This window comes from Podarcis filfolensis (genome assembly GCF_964270895.1).
Source record: "Podarcis filfolensis genome assembly, chromosome: 10".
Taxonomy (NCBI): Eukaryota; Metazoa; Chordata; class Lepidosauria; order Squamata; family Lacertidae; genus Podarcis; species Podarcis filfolensis.
Genome location: NC_139612.1, coordinates 32,615,692 through 32,629,579, shown reverse-complemented (window position 1 = coordinate 32,629,579; position 13,888 = coordinate 32,615,692). Strand labels below are relative to the sequence as shown.

At 40.9% G+C, this 13,888-nt stretch overlaps 1 protein-coding gene across 2 annotated transcripts in view; it reads right to left on the bottom strand.

The window, feature by feature from the left end:
- The window catches only part of TRHDE (thyrotropin releasing hormone degrading enzyme), a 203,791-nt gene that overhangs the window by 71,584 nt on the left and 118,319 nt on the right, over positions 1 to 13,888 (bottom strand). For both annotated transcript variants that reach the window (XM_083574427.1, XM_083574428.1), the window contains one exon: positions 11,707 to 11,772. In XM_083574427.1, coding sequence (XP_083430553.1) covers positions 11,707 to 11,772 — 66 coding nt within the window. The remainder of the gene's footprint in view (positions 1 to 11,706; positions 11,773 to 13,888) is intronic.

Here is a 13,888-nt window from a genome sequence, read left to right as displayed (position 1 = left end):
AATCAGAAAGTATGGTTGAAAACTGAGCTCTAGCCAAGACCCACAGAAGGAAGTGGAATACAGGTGGTATATTTGCAATTCTGCTTGTACAAAACTATTTTTAAATATCATAAATATGTTGCATGGCACAATTTTGTATTATAACTAAGTTATACATGATGCAACTTTTATGTTGTTCAAGGGGGAGTAAGATTTGGGTTTGATAAGAAACTACTTAGCAATTATATCTCTCCCCACCCCACCCCAATAACTGTTAGGAGAAACCTTTTCTTTCCCCCTATGGTTCACAAGTTTCAGAAAATTTCACATCTCTAAGATCTAAGTTTCCACTCAGACCCAAATGTGCAGGTGTCTAGGGCAGGCTCCCTCAACCTCGGCCCTCCAGATGTTTTGAGACTACAATTCCCATCACCCCTGACCACTGCTCCTGCTAGCTAGGGATCATGGGAGTTGTAGACCAAAAACATCTGGAGGGCCGAGGTTGAGGAAGCCTGGTCTTGGGGATGGAGCTGGAAGGCATTCATGTTGATAATGGGTCCAGAATGAATGCACAAGGGATGAGCACTCTAACCCTCTTCCCAACATGAATGGATTCCCGCTCCATTCCCAAGGCACCTGACATTTCATGTGTCTGAAGGGGAAACCTATGTAAGTACAGGTATATGCACATAAAACACCTCTTAATGATTGGGAGCTCTGCACTATCATCAGGTACTCTCACTGCTCTTAGGGTCTTATTTCACAACTGAACTGAATGTGCCAAGGTTTTGGGACTGGGATGGGTATTCATGTTAGGGGCATGACCAGTGCACCAGCCCTGCTTGCTTCTTCACAGTTCTCTGGGTGTGCACAGGCAAAAGTCTGAAAGGGGCTGCAGTAGGCATATTGTTAAGCCAGATGCTTCAGATATCCTGAGAACAACTTATTTGCTGTTGTTCATCATATTAGGGTTTTCTTTCTGGCTGCATCTATTAGCCTTGGGAGTATAAAAAATAAACATAACCCTAGCAACAAATAATATTCACCACCACCACTAATATTTGGCAATAGAAACTTTAAAAAAGACCAGGCTATAACATGAGAATTGTGGCCTTCTTGGTATTCTGAATCCACTGTGAGAAGAACGAACTGATTTGGCTGATAGGCACATAGATAAGAAACTTTATGGGAAATGGAGGAAGAAGACCCACATGAACTTATGACATTGTTTAAGGTTCCCAGATAAGGATAAGGAAAAAATGAGCCCAAACAAGAAAGCAGTATTACAGCTCAATCAGAGCAGGCAAGTTGAAGGGCATTTAAGTATTGCAAGGAGAGGGCAGGTCAAACTTAGAGTAAAAATATTATAAAACCAGGACTGGCTGAGAAGAGGCTTGCTTCCCTTGCAGTTGTTCACTGCACCATAAAATGCCTTATGACATACTGTAAGAACACTAGGTTTATTCCATGCCTTTATTTTTTTTAAAATGTTTCAAATTCAACAGTGAGTGCAATTAGAAGCAATAAAAAAAACTTTGCTACCAGAAAGGCATATGTGCAATTAAATTATTATCCTCAAACAAGCAGCTTTAAGTACTAAAGCAAGAGAAATGATACTAGTATCTTATAATTCTTTCTGGAGCCAGCACTGATACATAAATTTGTAGAATTACAATTTGGATAATTCTTTCCCTCCTTACAATTTACAGTTGATAGTCCACTGTCAATTATTATTATTATTATTATTATTATTATTATTATTATTATTATTATTATTTTAAAAAACCACTTAAATGTGCCCAACTTAAAAATCAGTGTTAAGCTAGGGTGGCTATTTGTCCTACTTTTTTCATTAAAGTTTTTCTCTGCTTGAAGAGCAGTCTGGTCCAAGTCTGGTTTAAAGATAAAGAACCACTGGGGGAGAGAGCAAGGTGTTTGAATTTGTCCATCAACAGGCAGCACCTGGAGAGCATGCTGAGCAGGCATGCAGGAAGTCTTCGCCGCTACCGTGAGATGTACTGTATTTCTATTTATAATACAGTAATTCTTTCTGCTTTTTTATCTATACCCATGAATTACCACATGCATATTTTATGGAAACCTGTGTCCTCTTTTTTGTTGACGTGCTACCTTTTGGTGAGGTAAAGTTATGTGGCCACCCTATATTACACTTTTCTTAAATATGAAACACATTGCCTTCAAAAAGATTAAATGTTGTAAATAAATAAATATAAATAAATGCAATTCTTTCAGAAAGATGTCTTAAGTTTACCCCAAGTGATGCTCATAGGCACTGTGGGGGGACTAAATTGGTACCTCATCCCACTCTGTCCTACTCCTCTGCCCTTGTTTCTCTCTCTGCACCTCTCTGTCACTCCATCCACAAATATGTCTGACATAGCCTATGTGCTCCCATATCCCACTTTCATGAACCAGTTTGAATTGTTTCAGCATTTGGGGGCATGGCTACCTCTGGCCTTGTTCTGCATTCACCACCCCAGTTTCCCCAAAATTCCTCTTGTTGCTGTTTCCTTTCACAAGGCAAAGCAAGCCCCCCCCCCGCAAAAAAGACGATGTCACATGCGCACACACAAAACAAACAAATCCAGCACCTGAAAATGGCTATGGCTAAACTTACTCTTTAAAACAGGAACTTTCCTTCCTAGTGCAATTTCTGGTTTTCCTCCCTCCCCTCTGCCCTCAGATGAATTAATGTGTACCTGAAAGAGCTAGATATGGCTTGGATAATGATAGCACCAGATTTGAAGAGGATTGGGGATGGGCAGTATACAGTGGTACCTTGGGATGCGAACGGGATCCATTCCAGAGCCCCATTCGCATCCCAAACGGAATGCAAGATGCGACGGCGCGTCTGCATGTGCGCGGGTCGCGTTCCATCGCTTCCACACATGCGCATGACGTCATTTTGAGTGTCTGCGCATGTGCGAGCAGCGAAACCCAGAAGTAACACGCTCCATTACTTCCGGGTTGCAGCAGAGCGCAACTCGAACGCGCTCAACCCGAAGTGCATTCAACTCGAGGTATGGCGGTAACATTAAAATCTTCCTCTGCAGATGGTGTAGTAGGGCAGAGACAATAACCTGACCTCCTACCAGGTGAGTCACTGCTGCTGACCACAAGGCAAGAGGGATGGGGTGAAGTGGCGGCAACTTCAGTGAGGAGGAAATCCACCAGCAGGAGCATCAAATTAGCTCAGTTGGTGTGTTCATTCAACACTACCACACCCTCTGGGGAAGTAGCAGCGACTCACCAGCTGAGACATCAGGTAAGCACCTTGGTCCCACCATACCATCTGTTACTTGTCTTCCTCCTAAAATGTGCTAGTGCGTTCTTTGCTTACAAAGGTGGATTTAGGGGAGCGTGACTGGTTTGCCTGCACTGGGAGCCAAGCTGAGAGGGCACCAGAACAATGATGTCAAATAGAAGGCAAGAGCAGGTGTGCCAAACGTCGGGTGCCGCTGAAATTTGAAAGCCCAAGATCCACCACTGTTGCTTGTAACAGATCTCTAGAACTTATGGGCTGCCAAGCTGAATGAAGTCCATCTGCCCTTGCATTGTGGTGCTCTGCCCCCTTTTCGCAGTCCCATACTGATTGCAAAGAAGGGATGCTTGCTGGGCCCTGTGGCCATAGGATGTAGATATTATTTGCAGGTTGTCTTGAGTTGTGGAGGCCTATCAAATAAAGGCATGCTGGTGGTCCATTTTGAGACCCGGCAGAGGTAATAAGTGAGGGAAATGTCTCTCTGTGTGTTTACTAATGAACATTATGGATTAGCAACCCTTCATTACGGCTACATTAACAGTTAAGTAATCAGTGAACACTGAAAACAGCAGTGCACTAAGATCTGAACCAGGGCCCCAAACTGAGAAAAACACAGAATGTATCATTTGTGAAGTCATACACATAGTGATTTAAATAAAATGTTTGCAGTTGTGAAGCTCTAAATTTGACAGACCTGAAGGAAGTAGCTGTGTCTTCCCCTCAGAAACCAGTTTGTTAATATGGGTATATGAGAAGACCACTTTTTTCCCTATTAGTACTAAAGCTCCCTATTAGCTAGCTTTGAATGTCACAAAGGCAATGAGAGTGTGGTCACAAAGCAATCTGCATTTGTAATCTGAAACAAAATGTTTAAGGGATGGCACCGCCACTACTGAACATGGTTTGATGGTGCCTATAAAGTTTCAAGGTACCTCTACTAGATAGTTAAATTTGCTTTAAGGAATATATTATTTGATGGATTATATCAATGAAAAACAAAGCATTCCCGAGAATTCCTATATAGTGACTTTCTAACTCTCTCTCTCACTCTCTCTCTCTCTTGAAACTTAGCAACAATATTGATTGACATTTTACAAACTCATATAATGGCACTCTACCAGAGAATGGAATGGAGTATTTTCCAGAGGCGTTGTAATAGTACTTGTTAATTGTGCCAGTATTGAGTGAGCTGGTTCAGGCACACACCAGCAACGTCAGGGTCACTCTCAATGAGAAACATTTGTTCTACTGTACAGTGGACGTTCAGGTTGCGAACTTGATCCATGCGGGAGGCACGTTCGCAACCTGCAGTGTTTTCAACCCACAGCACCGCGTCTGCATACGCGCAGGCTGCGATTCGGCACTTCTGTACATGCACAAAGCAAGATTTAGTGCTTCTGCACATGCACAAGTGCTGAAACCCAGAAATAACCTGTTCCGGTACTTCCGGGTTCGGTGCGGTGCGCAACCCGAAAACGTCCAACCTGAAGTGTCTGTAACCCAAGGTATGACTGTACTTAAAAAATAAATAAATCCAGTCATACATTCTCAAACTCTCACTGTAGGGTAAATATCTTCTATTTCAGGATTTAGCCCAGCAACTCAACATCACAGAACACGCAGAACAAAGACGGAGGAAGACTGTCAGTCAGGATAGATAGGTCAGCTCTGTTCAGGTGGTACTTTGACAAGTTTCTTTGTAGGAAAAGTAGCTGATGTAAGAGACTTTTCAGATATCATGCTTAACTATAGTTTAGTGGTACATGAATGAGTCTGGGGTTCATGAATTCTTCCTGCTCCTCTCCTCTTTTGCTGCAGACTTGAGGAGAATAGAAACATTTGTTTCCATTTTCAACTAACCACTGTTTGTAATTATCTCTGAACTGGGACAAACTGTGGTTAATCTTAGCAATTGTTTTGGGAAAACAAGCAAACAGCAGATGTTTTCTAAAATGTGTATAGCTATTTATCTCCTCAACATCTGATGGGAGGACATTCCACAAGGTGGGCACCACTACCAAGAAGGTCCTCTGCCTGGTTCTCTGTAACCTCACTTCTCTCAGTGTGGGAGCCACCAGAAGGCCCTTGGAGCTAGATCTCAGTGCCCGGGCTGAACGATGTGGGCGGAGACACTTCTTCAGTTATACTGGGTCGAGGCCATTTAGGGCTTTAAGTGTCAGCAGCAACACTTTGAATTCTGCTCAGAAACATACTAGGAGCCAGTGTAGATCCTGTAGGATCAGTGTTATATGGTTCTGTTGGCCGCTCCCAGTCACCAGTCTAGCTGCCGCAGTCTTGATTAGTTCTAGCTTCCAAGTCAACTTCAAAGCTAGCCCCACACAGAGTACTTTGCAGTAGATGAAGCAGGGGATAACCAGTGCATGTACCACTATGGTGAAACAGTGTGTAAGCAGGTAGGGTCTCAGCTAATGTACCAAATGAAGCTGACAGACAGCTACCCTGGACACAGAAATGACCTGAGCCTCCATGGACAGCTGTGAGTACAAAATGACTCCAAGGCTGAATACCTAGACCTTCAGGGGCATAGTTATCCCATTAAGGACCAGGAACCCCCCCCCCCGCCCACCCTCTATCCCTCAGAAACAGGACTTCTGTCTTCTTGGGATTCAACCTCAATCCATTAGGACCAGTGGTTCCTAACCTTTTTTTGGCCATGCCCCACCTAAGCATCTCTAAAATCCTGATGCCCTCCCTGTGACATATAATTCTTATTATTCAAAAAGTGAACTCCTATTCACATGGAGGAAGCCTAAAAGGCCATTAGCTGTTAATAACTCATTCTCAAATTGCTTCCCTTAAAAATCAAATTGCCCCTCTGTAGGGCGTGTGCCCCACATTGGGAACCACAGCATTAAACGTTATCCATCCTCCAATTGCCTCCAGACACTCACACAGGACGTTCACTGTCTTCACTAGTTACAATATAAAGGAGAAGTAGAGCTGGGTATCATCTGCATACTGGTGAACACTCAGCCTGAACTCCCTGATATCTCTCCTAGCGGCTTCATATAGATTTTAAAAAGCATGGGGGAGAGGTCAGAGCCCTGTGGCACCCCACAAGTAAGTGCCCTGGGGTCCGAACACTCACCCCCCCAACACCGCTTTATACAAAAACTTCTATCTTCAAGTAAGCAGCATGTACAATTCTAGGGTCAAGCAGACTGAGAAGAGACGAAGCATATAGTACACGTTGTATAGTAGCCATGGGACAAAGAATAAATCAGCCGAACTATTAGAAACAAAGATATTATATTCCTTCTCATATAGTGGTAATGTCTCTAAGAAACAGAACAGGAAAAAAATGATTTATTAATTTTTCTTATTGAAATAAGATGAAAACCTGCCATGCAGTGCACTCTGCCCAACCACCCAGGACTTTTTTTTAATCAGCCTCAGTTTCAAGTATTACTAGACAGATTTTAACAAGCAATTGGATATCTTAATAGATTATCATGCATTATTGAAAATCCAGGCAAGAATACACAAACAGAAAGAGACAGGGTGTGAGAGAGAAATGTACAGGAAATGTACAGAATATTTTCAATTTAGCTATAGACCACCCCCAAAAAACTAAAGTGCCTACCAATGGATAGGAAAAAAGCAGACTCAAGGAAAATTAAAATATCATGCGTGTTTTAAAGACCCAAGCAGTGGTTTCCAGGAAGCAAAATAAATAATATTTTGTTATGTGCAACACTGATTTCCTCCAAGTAATCTAGTCTTATTTCTTCCTGTTTGCATTTGGTCGGGGGACTGGTTAATTGCTGCAATGTCCATGCACATTCCTGCACCAGTAGAGAGTAAGTACTAGTTTATGACGGAAAAAAGGAGTCAGGTCTGACCTGGGGGTGGAGTGGAGGAGGGGCAGCATTGCTGTGCTGCCACCCCCCTCCTGTACAGGTGTGTGCGGCACCCAGCCACAGCTCCGCTCCTGCGTCAGTTCTGACCCAGGAGGCAGAAAGAAGCAGGAGCATCACAGCAGAGTTGCCGCCCCTCTCCTCAGCTGACCTATTGGGTGGGGGTTGGAGGCTTGGAGGGCGGTTTTCGCCCTACACACTCCCCACCGCGATTGCTAGAAAGCCTTCCAGGAAGGCACTCTGGCAATCCTCAAAGGGACATCTGCGCATCCCAGTAGGCCTGGACGGATGGTGGCGTTGTGTGCGTGACAGCACACACCCACACCCCAATGTTGGGTGCACCTGATCATTCCTAAGTATCACCTCCCGACAATTAAAACTCAATTGCACTCCTGGTTTTCTGGGATTGGGGGAGGGGTGTTAATGAAGCAGGTGAGGAGAAAGGAGGAACACAAATGGAATGAAACTCAAAATGAGTCCAGCTGAACACTGGCTTTCACTATCCCAGTCCACTAAATTCTTGTCAACCAGCTGGTACAGATGGGGACTGGGAACACTGTGCTCTTGTTTTCACTCTTATGAAGATGTCATATTCCAAAAGGTGATGGCAGGGGATTTTAGCTTAGTGCTGTGGCATGTTTTCTATGCTGTTTTAGAATATAGGAACTGGGTGGTATCATGACAACTAACTACCTTCACTTGTAATCTGATCTAGGAATATCCACGGACAATCCTGAGCATCCTCTTCACCCTTTTACAAACATCAGCTAAGGTATATCCTGTGATCTCCTGCCTCTAATTGTTTGTAATACTTGAAAATTCTCTGTTGATTTTATTGATTTTTGGCTTTACCTGCTATTGTATTTTACTGTTTAGGTGTGAGTGTTTTCCTACTGGCTTTTATGGATTTTATCTTTTATTTAGGGGTTTCATTAATTGTAAGTACAGTGGTACCTCAGGTTACATACGCTTCAGGTTACAGACTCTGCTAACCCAGAAATAGTACCTCGGGTTAAGAACTTTGCTTCAGGATGAGAACAGAAATCTCACGGCAGCAGCGGGAGGCCCTGTTAGCTAAAGTGGTGCTTCAGGTTAAGAACAGTTTCAGGTTAAGAATGGACCTCTGGAACGAATTAAGTACGTAACCAGAGGTACCACTGTATTGTAAGATACCTTGAGGCAATGTGTGAGAATAAACAAATAAGTAAGCCCAACCACATAACTGGGAGTGTGGGGTGTATCTTGGAAGTCCTAAGCATATGTGGGTCAGTTCTGTGAGAAAGACTCATGTCGTTTTATAAATTACATATTTTCCCAGCAACTTGGGTGGCATTCCTTAAAAATACTTCCCAGGCAGCTAGACTAACATTTAAAGGGCCTCTCAGCTTTAAGTGTCTGTCTAGTAGAGTGGATAAAAGGTCCTTGGCATGATGTATACAGTACAACCAAAACCACAAAAGATGTTAATTTATCACAGAGACAGGAGATCCCACAGTAAACTAATGCAAACTGCTGATGATGCACTAAATCAAAGTGAGTGATGAACACAAATATAGCAGCAACTGAAGTTCAAAAGGATACAGATCTGTGTGATCAATGAGCTGCCAAATGGCAAATGAAATGTAATGTAGACAAACTCACAGAAATACACATTGGTCTAAGAATAATCAAATCATGCAAAAGATAAATGCAAATGGACTCTAAGCTAGCTATCCCCTTAGGGCTGGATATGACAGCACATACCTCTTTAAACAAAGCCATACTAAGGTATATTTGATCTTCAACACTATAGTTACAACCCACGTCTAAAGCGCAACATGAATATAGAAACTGAGTTTTCTTTAAAAATAATAATGTATGGGTAAAAAAAAATGTGTTTATTCACACATTCACACACAAACACACACACACACACACACACACACACACACACTATTTTACTAGGATACCATTCTTAAAAACAGGCCAAGTTATCCAAACTGAACTCTACCAATGTCAGTTCGTGTAAGGAATAACCACAAACAAAACTATTTTAAATGAAATCGTCACACATCAGTCAATGGCCGTCAGCCAGGAGAGAGAGAAAAAACTTTCCCCTAATGGTTTGATATAGACATCCATTTATAGTGATGTAAGGAGGGCTTTAGAAGAATGCTAGCCATTTCCCCATTCCACCCACCCCCATCAGCTGCCATATTACTTTTAAAACTTCTACCAGAAATAGGCACTGCAGAAACAGCTTAATGCAGTGGTGAATGCTGGACTGGACTAGGAACTGGGAGACCAGGGCTAAAATCCCTACTCAGTCATGAAGCTCAGCCACCAGCCTAACTTCACAAGTTTGTTGTAAGGCTAAAATGGGGAGGAGGAGAACTCAGTACAAGAAAAGTGGGATATAAATGTAAAACATACAAAATGCATGATGGGAATTGCCTTTTTTTGTGTATAACACGCCCCCCCGTGTATAAGACGCCCCTGTTTTTGGGGACTCCAAATTTAGAAAATAGGGGGAGATTGCCAAGAGTTGTTGAGCTTTGGGGGGCAGGGGATGGCCCAGAGTTGTGGAACTTTTTGGGGGGGATTGCCGAAAATCACTCACACGCCTGACCTATGCTGCCACTCGCACACGTCGCCAAAGCCACCTATCATCTGTCCCCTCGCTGACAGAAGCCAGCAATCGCCCGCCCAATTGCCACAGTGACAGCCAATCAACACCAGCCCTTGCCTCAGCCACCAATAACACACCCAATCACCGTTCACTATCTCCTGCTCACAGCAGCAACCAATCCCACGTCCCCCCATGCACTATCCGTGTACAAGACGACCCCCAATTCTTAACATAATTTTTAAATAAAAAAACCCTCATCTTACACATGGAAAAGTACGGTGTTATTAATTTCAACAACCTCCAAATACTTGAAAATAATGTTGATGGGTTTGACCATATTATCCTCACAGCAACAGTTGGACTAGGGTTAAGGTGAGACATAGTGACATAAAATGAGACATAGTGACATAAAAGTTTACCTGCTGAGATTTGTAGGTAGGGAGCATTTGAACCTCAGTCCCCCAGTGCTATAAATACTAGCTGTCTATTTCTACCTTCTATTTCTTCAGGTAATCATTTCCATTTATTTATTTAATACATTTTTGCACATTTATAGCACCACGTCTTTGAAGGTGGCTTCCAGTGTATTAAAAAGACACGGAATATCCAACCAACACTCAAATGTAACCATAAACTGCCATATATTCCCAATTTAACAGTAAAAATAGGAGTATCAATAGCAACAAGAACATCCAGACAAGCATAACAATACTAAAACCAAAATGCAGGTAAACATGATTAGTTTAGAATGGGTATATTAACCATTTTTAAGTTCCTGCACACAAGTTTCTGGTGGGTTCCCTTCCCCTGAGGCAAGCAAGCCTAAAAAGAAAGGTCTACATGCATACATATTATAGAAACAAGAAAACCAGATGTTTGGAGGCAATTCAACAAAACTCTATTTCAAAACACCACCAATCAAAATCCTGCCAAATTTGTGGGAGAGAGAAAAAGTACTCTGATATTATTTCAGTCATTGCCATATTACACACATCTTTATATGGTACAGATGGTATGCTTATTTAACTTTTGTTTTCTATTTTACCTTCCAGTCTACAGGGTTGAAGATAGAATTACCATGTTAAAATATGACCTGATCCCAGATGTAGTTTATTTAAATTTCAGATTGAAAAGCTTACTAAGAACAGATAAGATTGATTGCTCCTTCCATTTTAGCATAATTGTATTTCAGGTGAACATCAATTTACTTTAAAGGACACCTCTAAGTAACAGACTGCATCATACATAATTCATCAATCACAGCTGCCTGTTACATGATTTACTTAAACAGATTTCAATGGAATAAAGGGAGTTGCATTGTTTTTCTGCATTGGCTTGTTCGCTTTTAAATTGTTTTGGAAACTTTAATTTACTTGGAATTGTTCTTGGAAAGAGTTTATCCTTGGCAAAGCGCAAGCTAACATTCACGCCATTCAAAATTTCATCCAGATGTGCTGGCCATTAATTTACTGTTAAATGCAAAATGAGTTTCCGAAATATCATTAAGGCAATGAAGAAATCATGCTAATCAAAAGCAAAAGGGTTTTGATGAGAGAGAACTATTTCTTCACAATATTATGATAGTTAAAAAAAATGGCTTGAGTTTCCATTGCTTTTGTACTTTAAAAATCTAACCCCATTCCTTCTGAAATCACTTAAACATATATATCAGTGAAGATAGCAATATTTCTCAAAAAGGTGCAAGTTCATGATGTATTCACAAATGGATTCAAAAGAGCCGCCATCTAACAAAATGGCGGAAGGCACCTTTATTTTCTTAAATGGCGCAAGGTTTTACACTGCACTATCTATTTTTTCCTGCTAAAGCTTGTCTTAAATATATATCGGCAATGCAACACCTGTAGTTTCAAAAACTAACAGAAATATATGCAACAAGAACACAATGGCAGAAATGCAAGCACAAGCACACAAGAAAAGAAGGAATGTTTTCTACATACTTGTAGGCCCATCTGAAACACTGAGTGACCCATAAAATTAGCCAGCATTCGAATTAAAGCTGCACCCTGTGAACATAATTCACAAAAGGAAATGTTGAAAAAAAAATTACACACACATTCTTATAGCGATAGCATATGCAATATACATTTAGTCCTTTTAATTATTATTATAGGCTTATCATAAATAATTACATTTAGAAGCAAGCAATTTTTTATTCAACATATGCCGAGTACGAACTCACACATGCTTTGTGGAAGCAAGAGATAAAAGAAACATATTATTTGGAAGTGGGAAGCTAATAAACCATAAAACATAAATATTACCAAATGCGGTGACATGTTAGAAAAGCACATTATTTTCATTAGCTAGCACAACACTGTTTCACCTTAAGAAGAAAAGTGTAATGAGATGGATGAAACAAAAATAAAATATGACAGGTGCAACACACATAGAGTATATCAGATTGAACTAGGCTAAGAAAACATGGCTGATTGAGGTCCAGTCACAAGCCCCTATGTAATGTTAAATTATAGGTTGACATTACATAGATGAGTCATGGGCTCCTGCCCTCTGTCCTCCTCCTTGGGTGCAGCTCTTTTTAACTTACATTGGTTACCTGCTTTGTCTAAACGCAGGCTGAATGTGATTAGCCTTATCTATGATTTAGGAAACAAGCAGACTTCAAACCACGTTCATGATACTGGCATGCTGTCTGAAGGTAACAAATAGCCATCATGGCTATCCTCCATTGATAACCCTTGTTGTCCTCCATCATTTTTCTTATTTCCACTTTAAAGCCATCTAAGGTGGTGGGCAGAACCACACATAGCAAATTCCACTATTTAACTATGCGCTGTGTGAAGAAGTACTGCCCATTGTCTGTCCTAGATCTTCTACTCTTCAGATTCATTGGATAACCCCAGGCATTATGAGAGAGAACCTATCTTTCTCCACCTTTTTCACACATGTCAATAATAATGTTATACACATCTAACAAGCCTCCCACCTCTTCCCCGAGCCCAAGAAGTTGTATGCTTTCATTATAGGGAGTTTGTCCAGCCCCTTGTTCATTTTAGTTGCTCTTTTCTGCACCTTTTCCAGCTCTACAATATCCTTTTTGAGATGTGGCAACCAGAACTGTTCACAGAGAAGTGGCATGTGCACCAGAGCAATCAGAATACACTCTTGAGCTTCAAAAGTTGGTGATTATAATGCTTAGCTTTTCAGAGGCTTCAACGGTGACCAGATTGGACATTTTATTTTGTGGCAAGCCCAATGCAGTTTGCAAAACAGGTTTTATTTTATTTTTAAAGACAACTTTGCAAAAGTAAGAAAAAATGCCCACCTTTTAATCATATTAAACAAACACATTTAACAAATGATAAATTCATAGGTTTTTTTAATCATACTTTATGTTAACAGTAAGTATGTTAATCATACCTTCTGTTTACCATTAAAGAAAACTTAGACATTTCATAAACTAATTTGTAGTTTAAGGTAGGTTCTTGTTCTGAGCATTAGTCAACATTATAATCAATTCCACTGAAACAAACCAGTTCCACTGCAACAAACTGTGCAGAACATCAGTAAGTTCAGTAAGTTCAGTAAGAACTTCACTGTCTTCTGTCCTGAAAAGCATAATGATTTCCCAAAATATATTATGGGATTCCAATAGCCATTAGAGAACAAGTAAGCATGCTAGATGCTGCCTCTAGATCACATAGCTGAATTGGAGAGGCGGAAACCATCCAATAGCTGTGAAAGAAAGGTAAGTTTGGAAACATTCAAAATCTTTTGCATTAACATACCACTGCATTTTACAAAGGCAGAGAGAAAAGTATGAATCATTGACCTTTTGAAGACATCTAAAATGACCTAGAGTCAATGAACATAACCACTTCAAGGTGGTTATGCAGTGAAATCCTCATAACGTGACCTAAGATGATGAGTGTGGAGTTCGTCAAGAAGAACACATCTTCTGAATGTTCCAATACATGCTGAGTTTATGTATGAACACTACCTTGTTAAACCCATTAAGGTTATTAAACTTAATAGTTGAACTGAAACCTACTCTCAAAACCAATTTGTTATATCAGCGTCACCTCCTCGTTATTTGATATCACAATCACAAAATCTTCATTCTCACCTACACTAGTGAACAGTGACTGAAGTTGCTTAGAA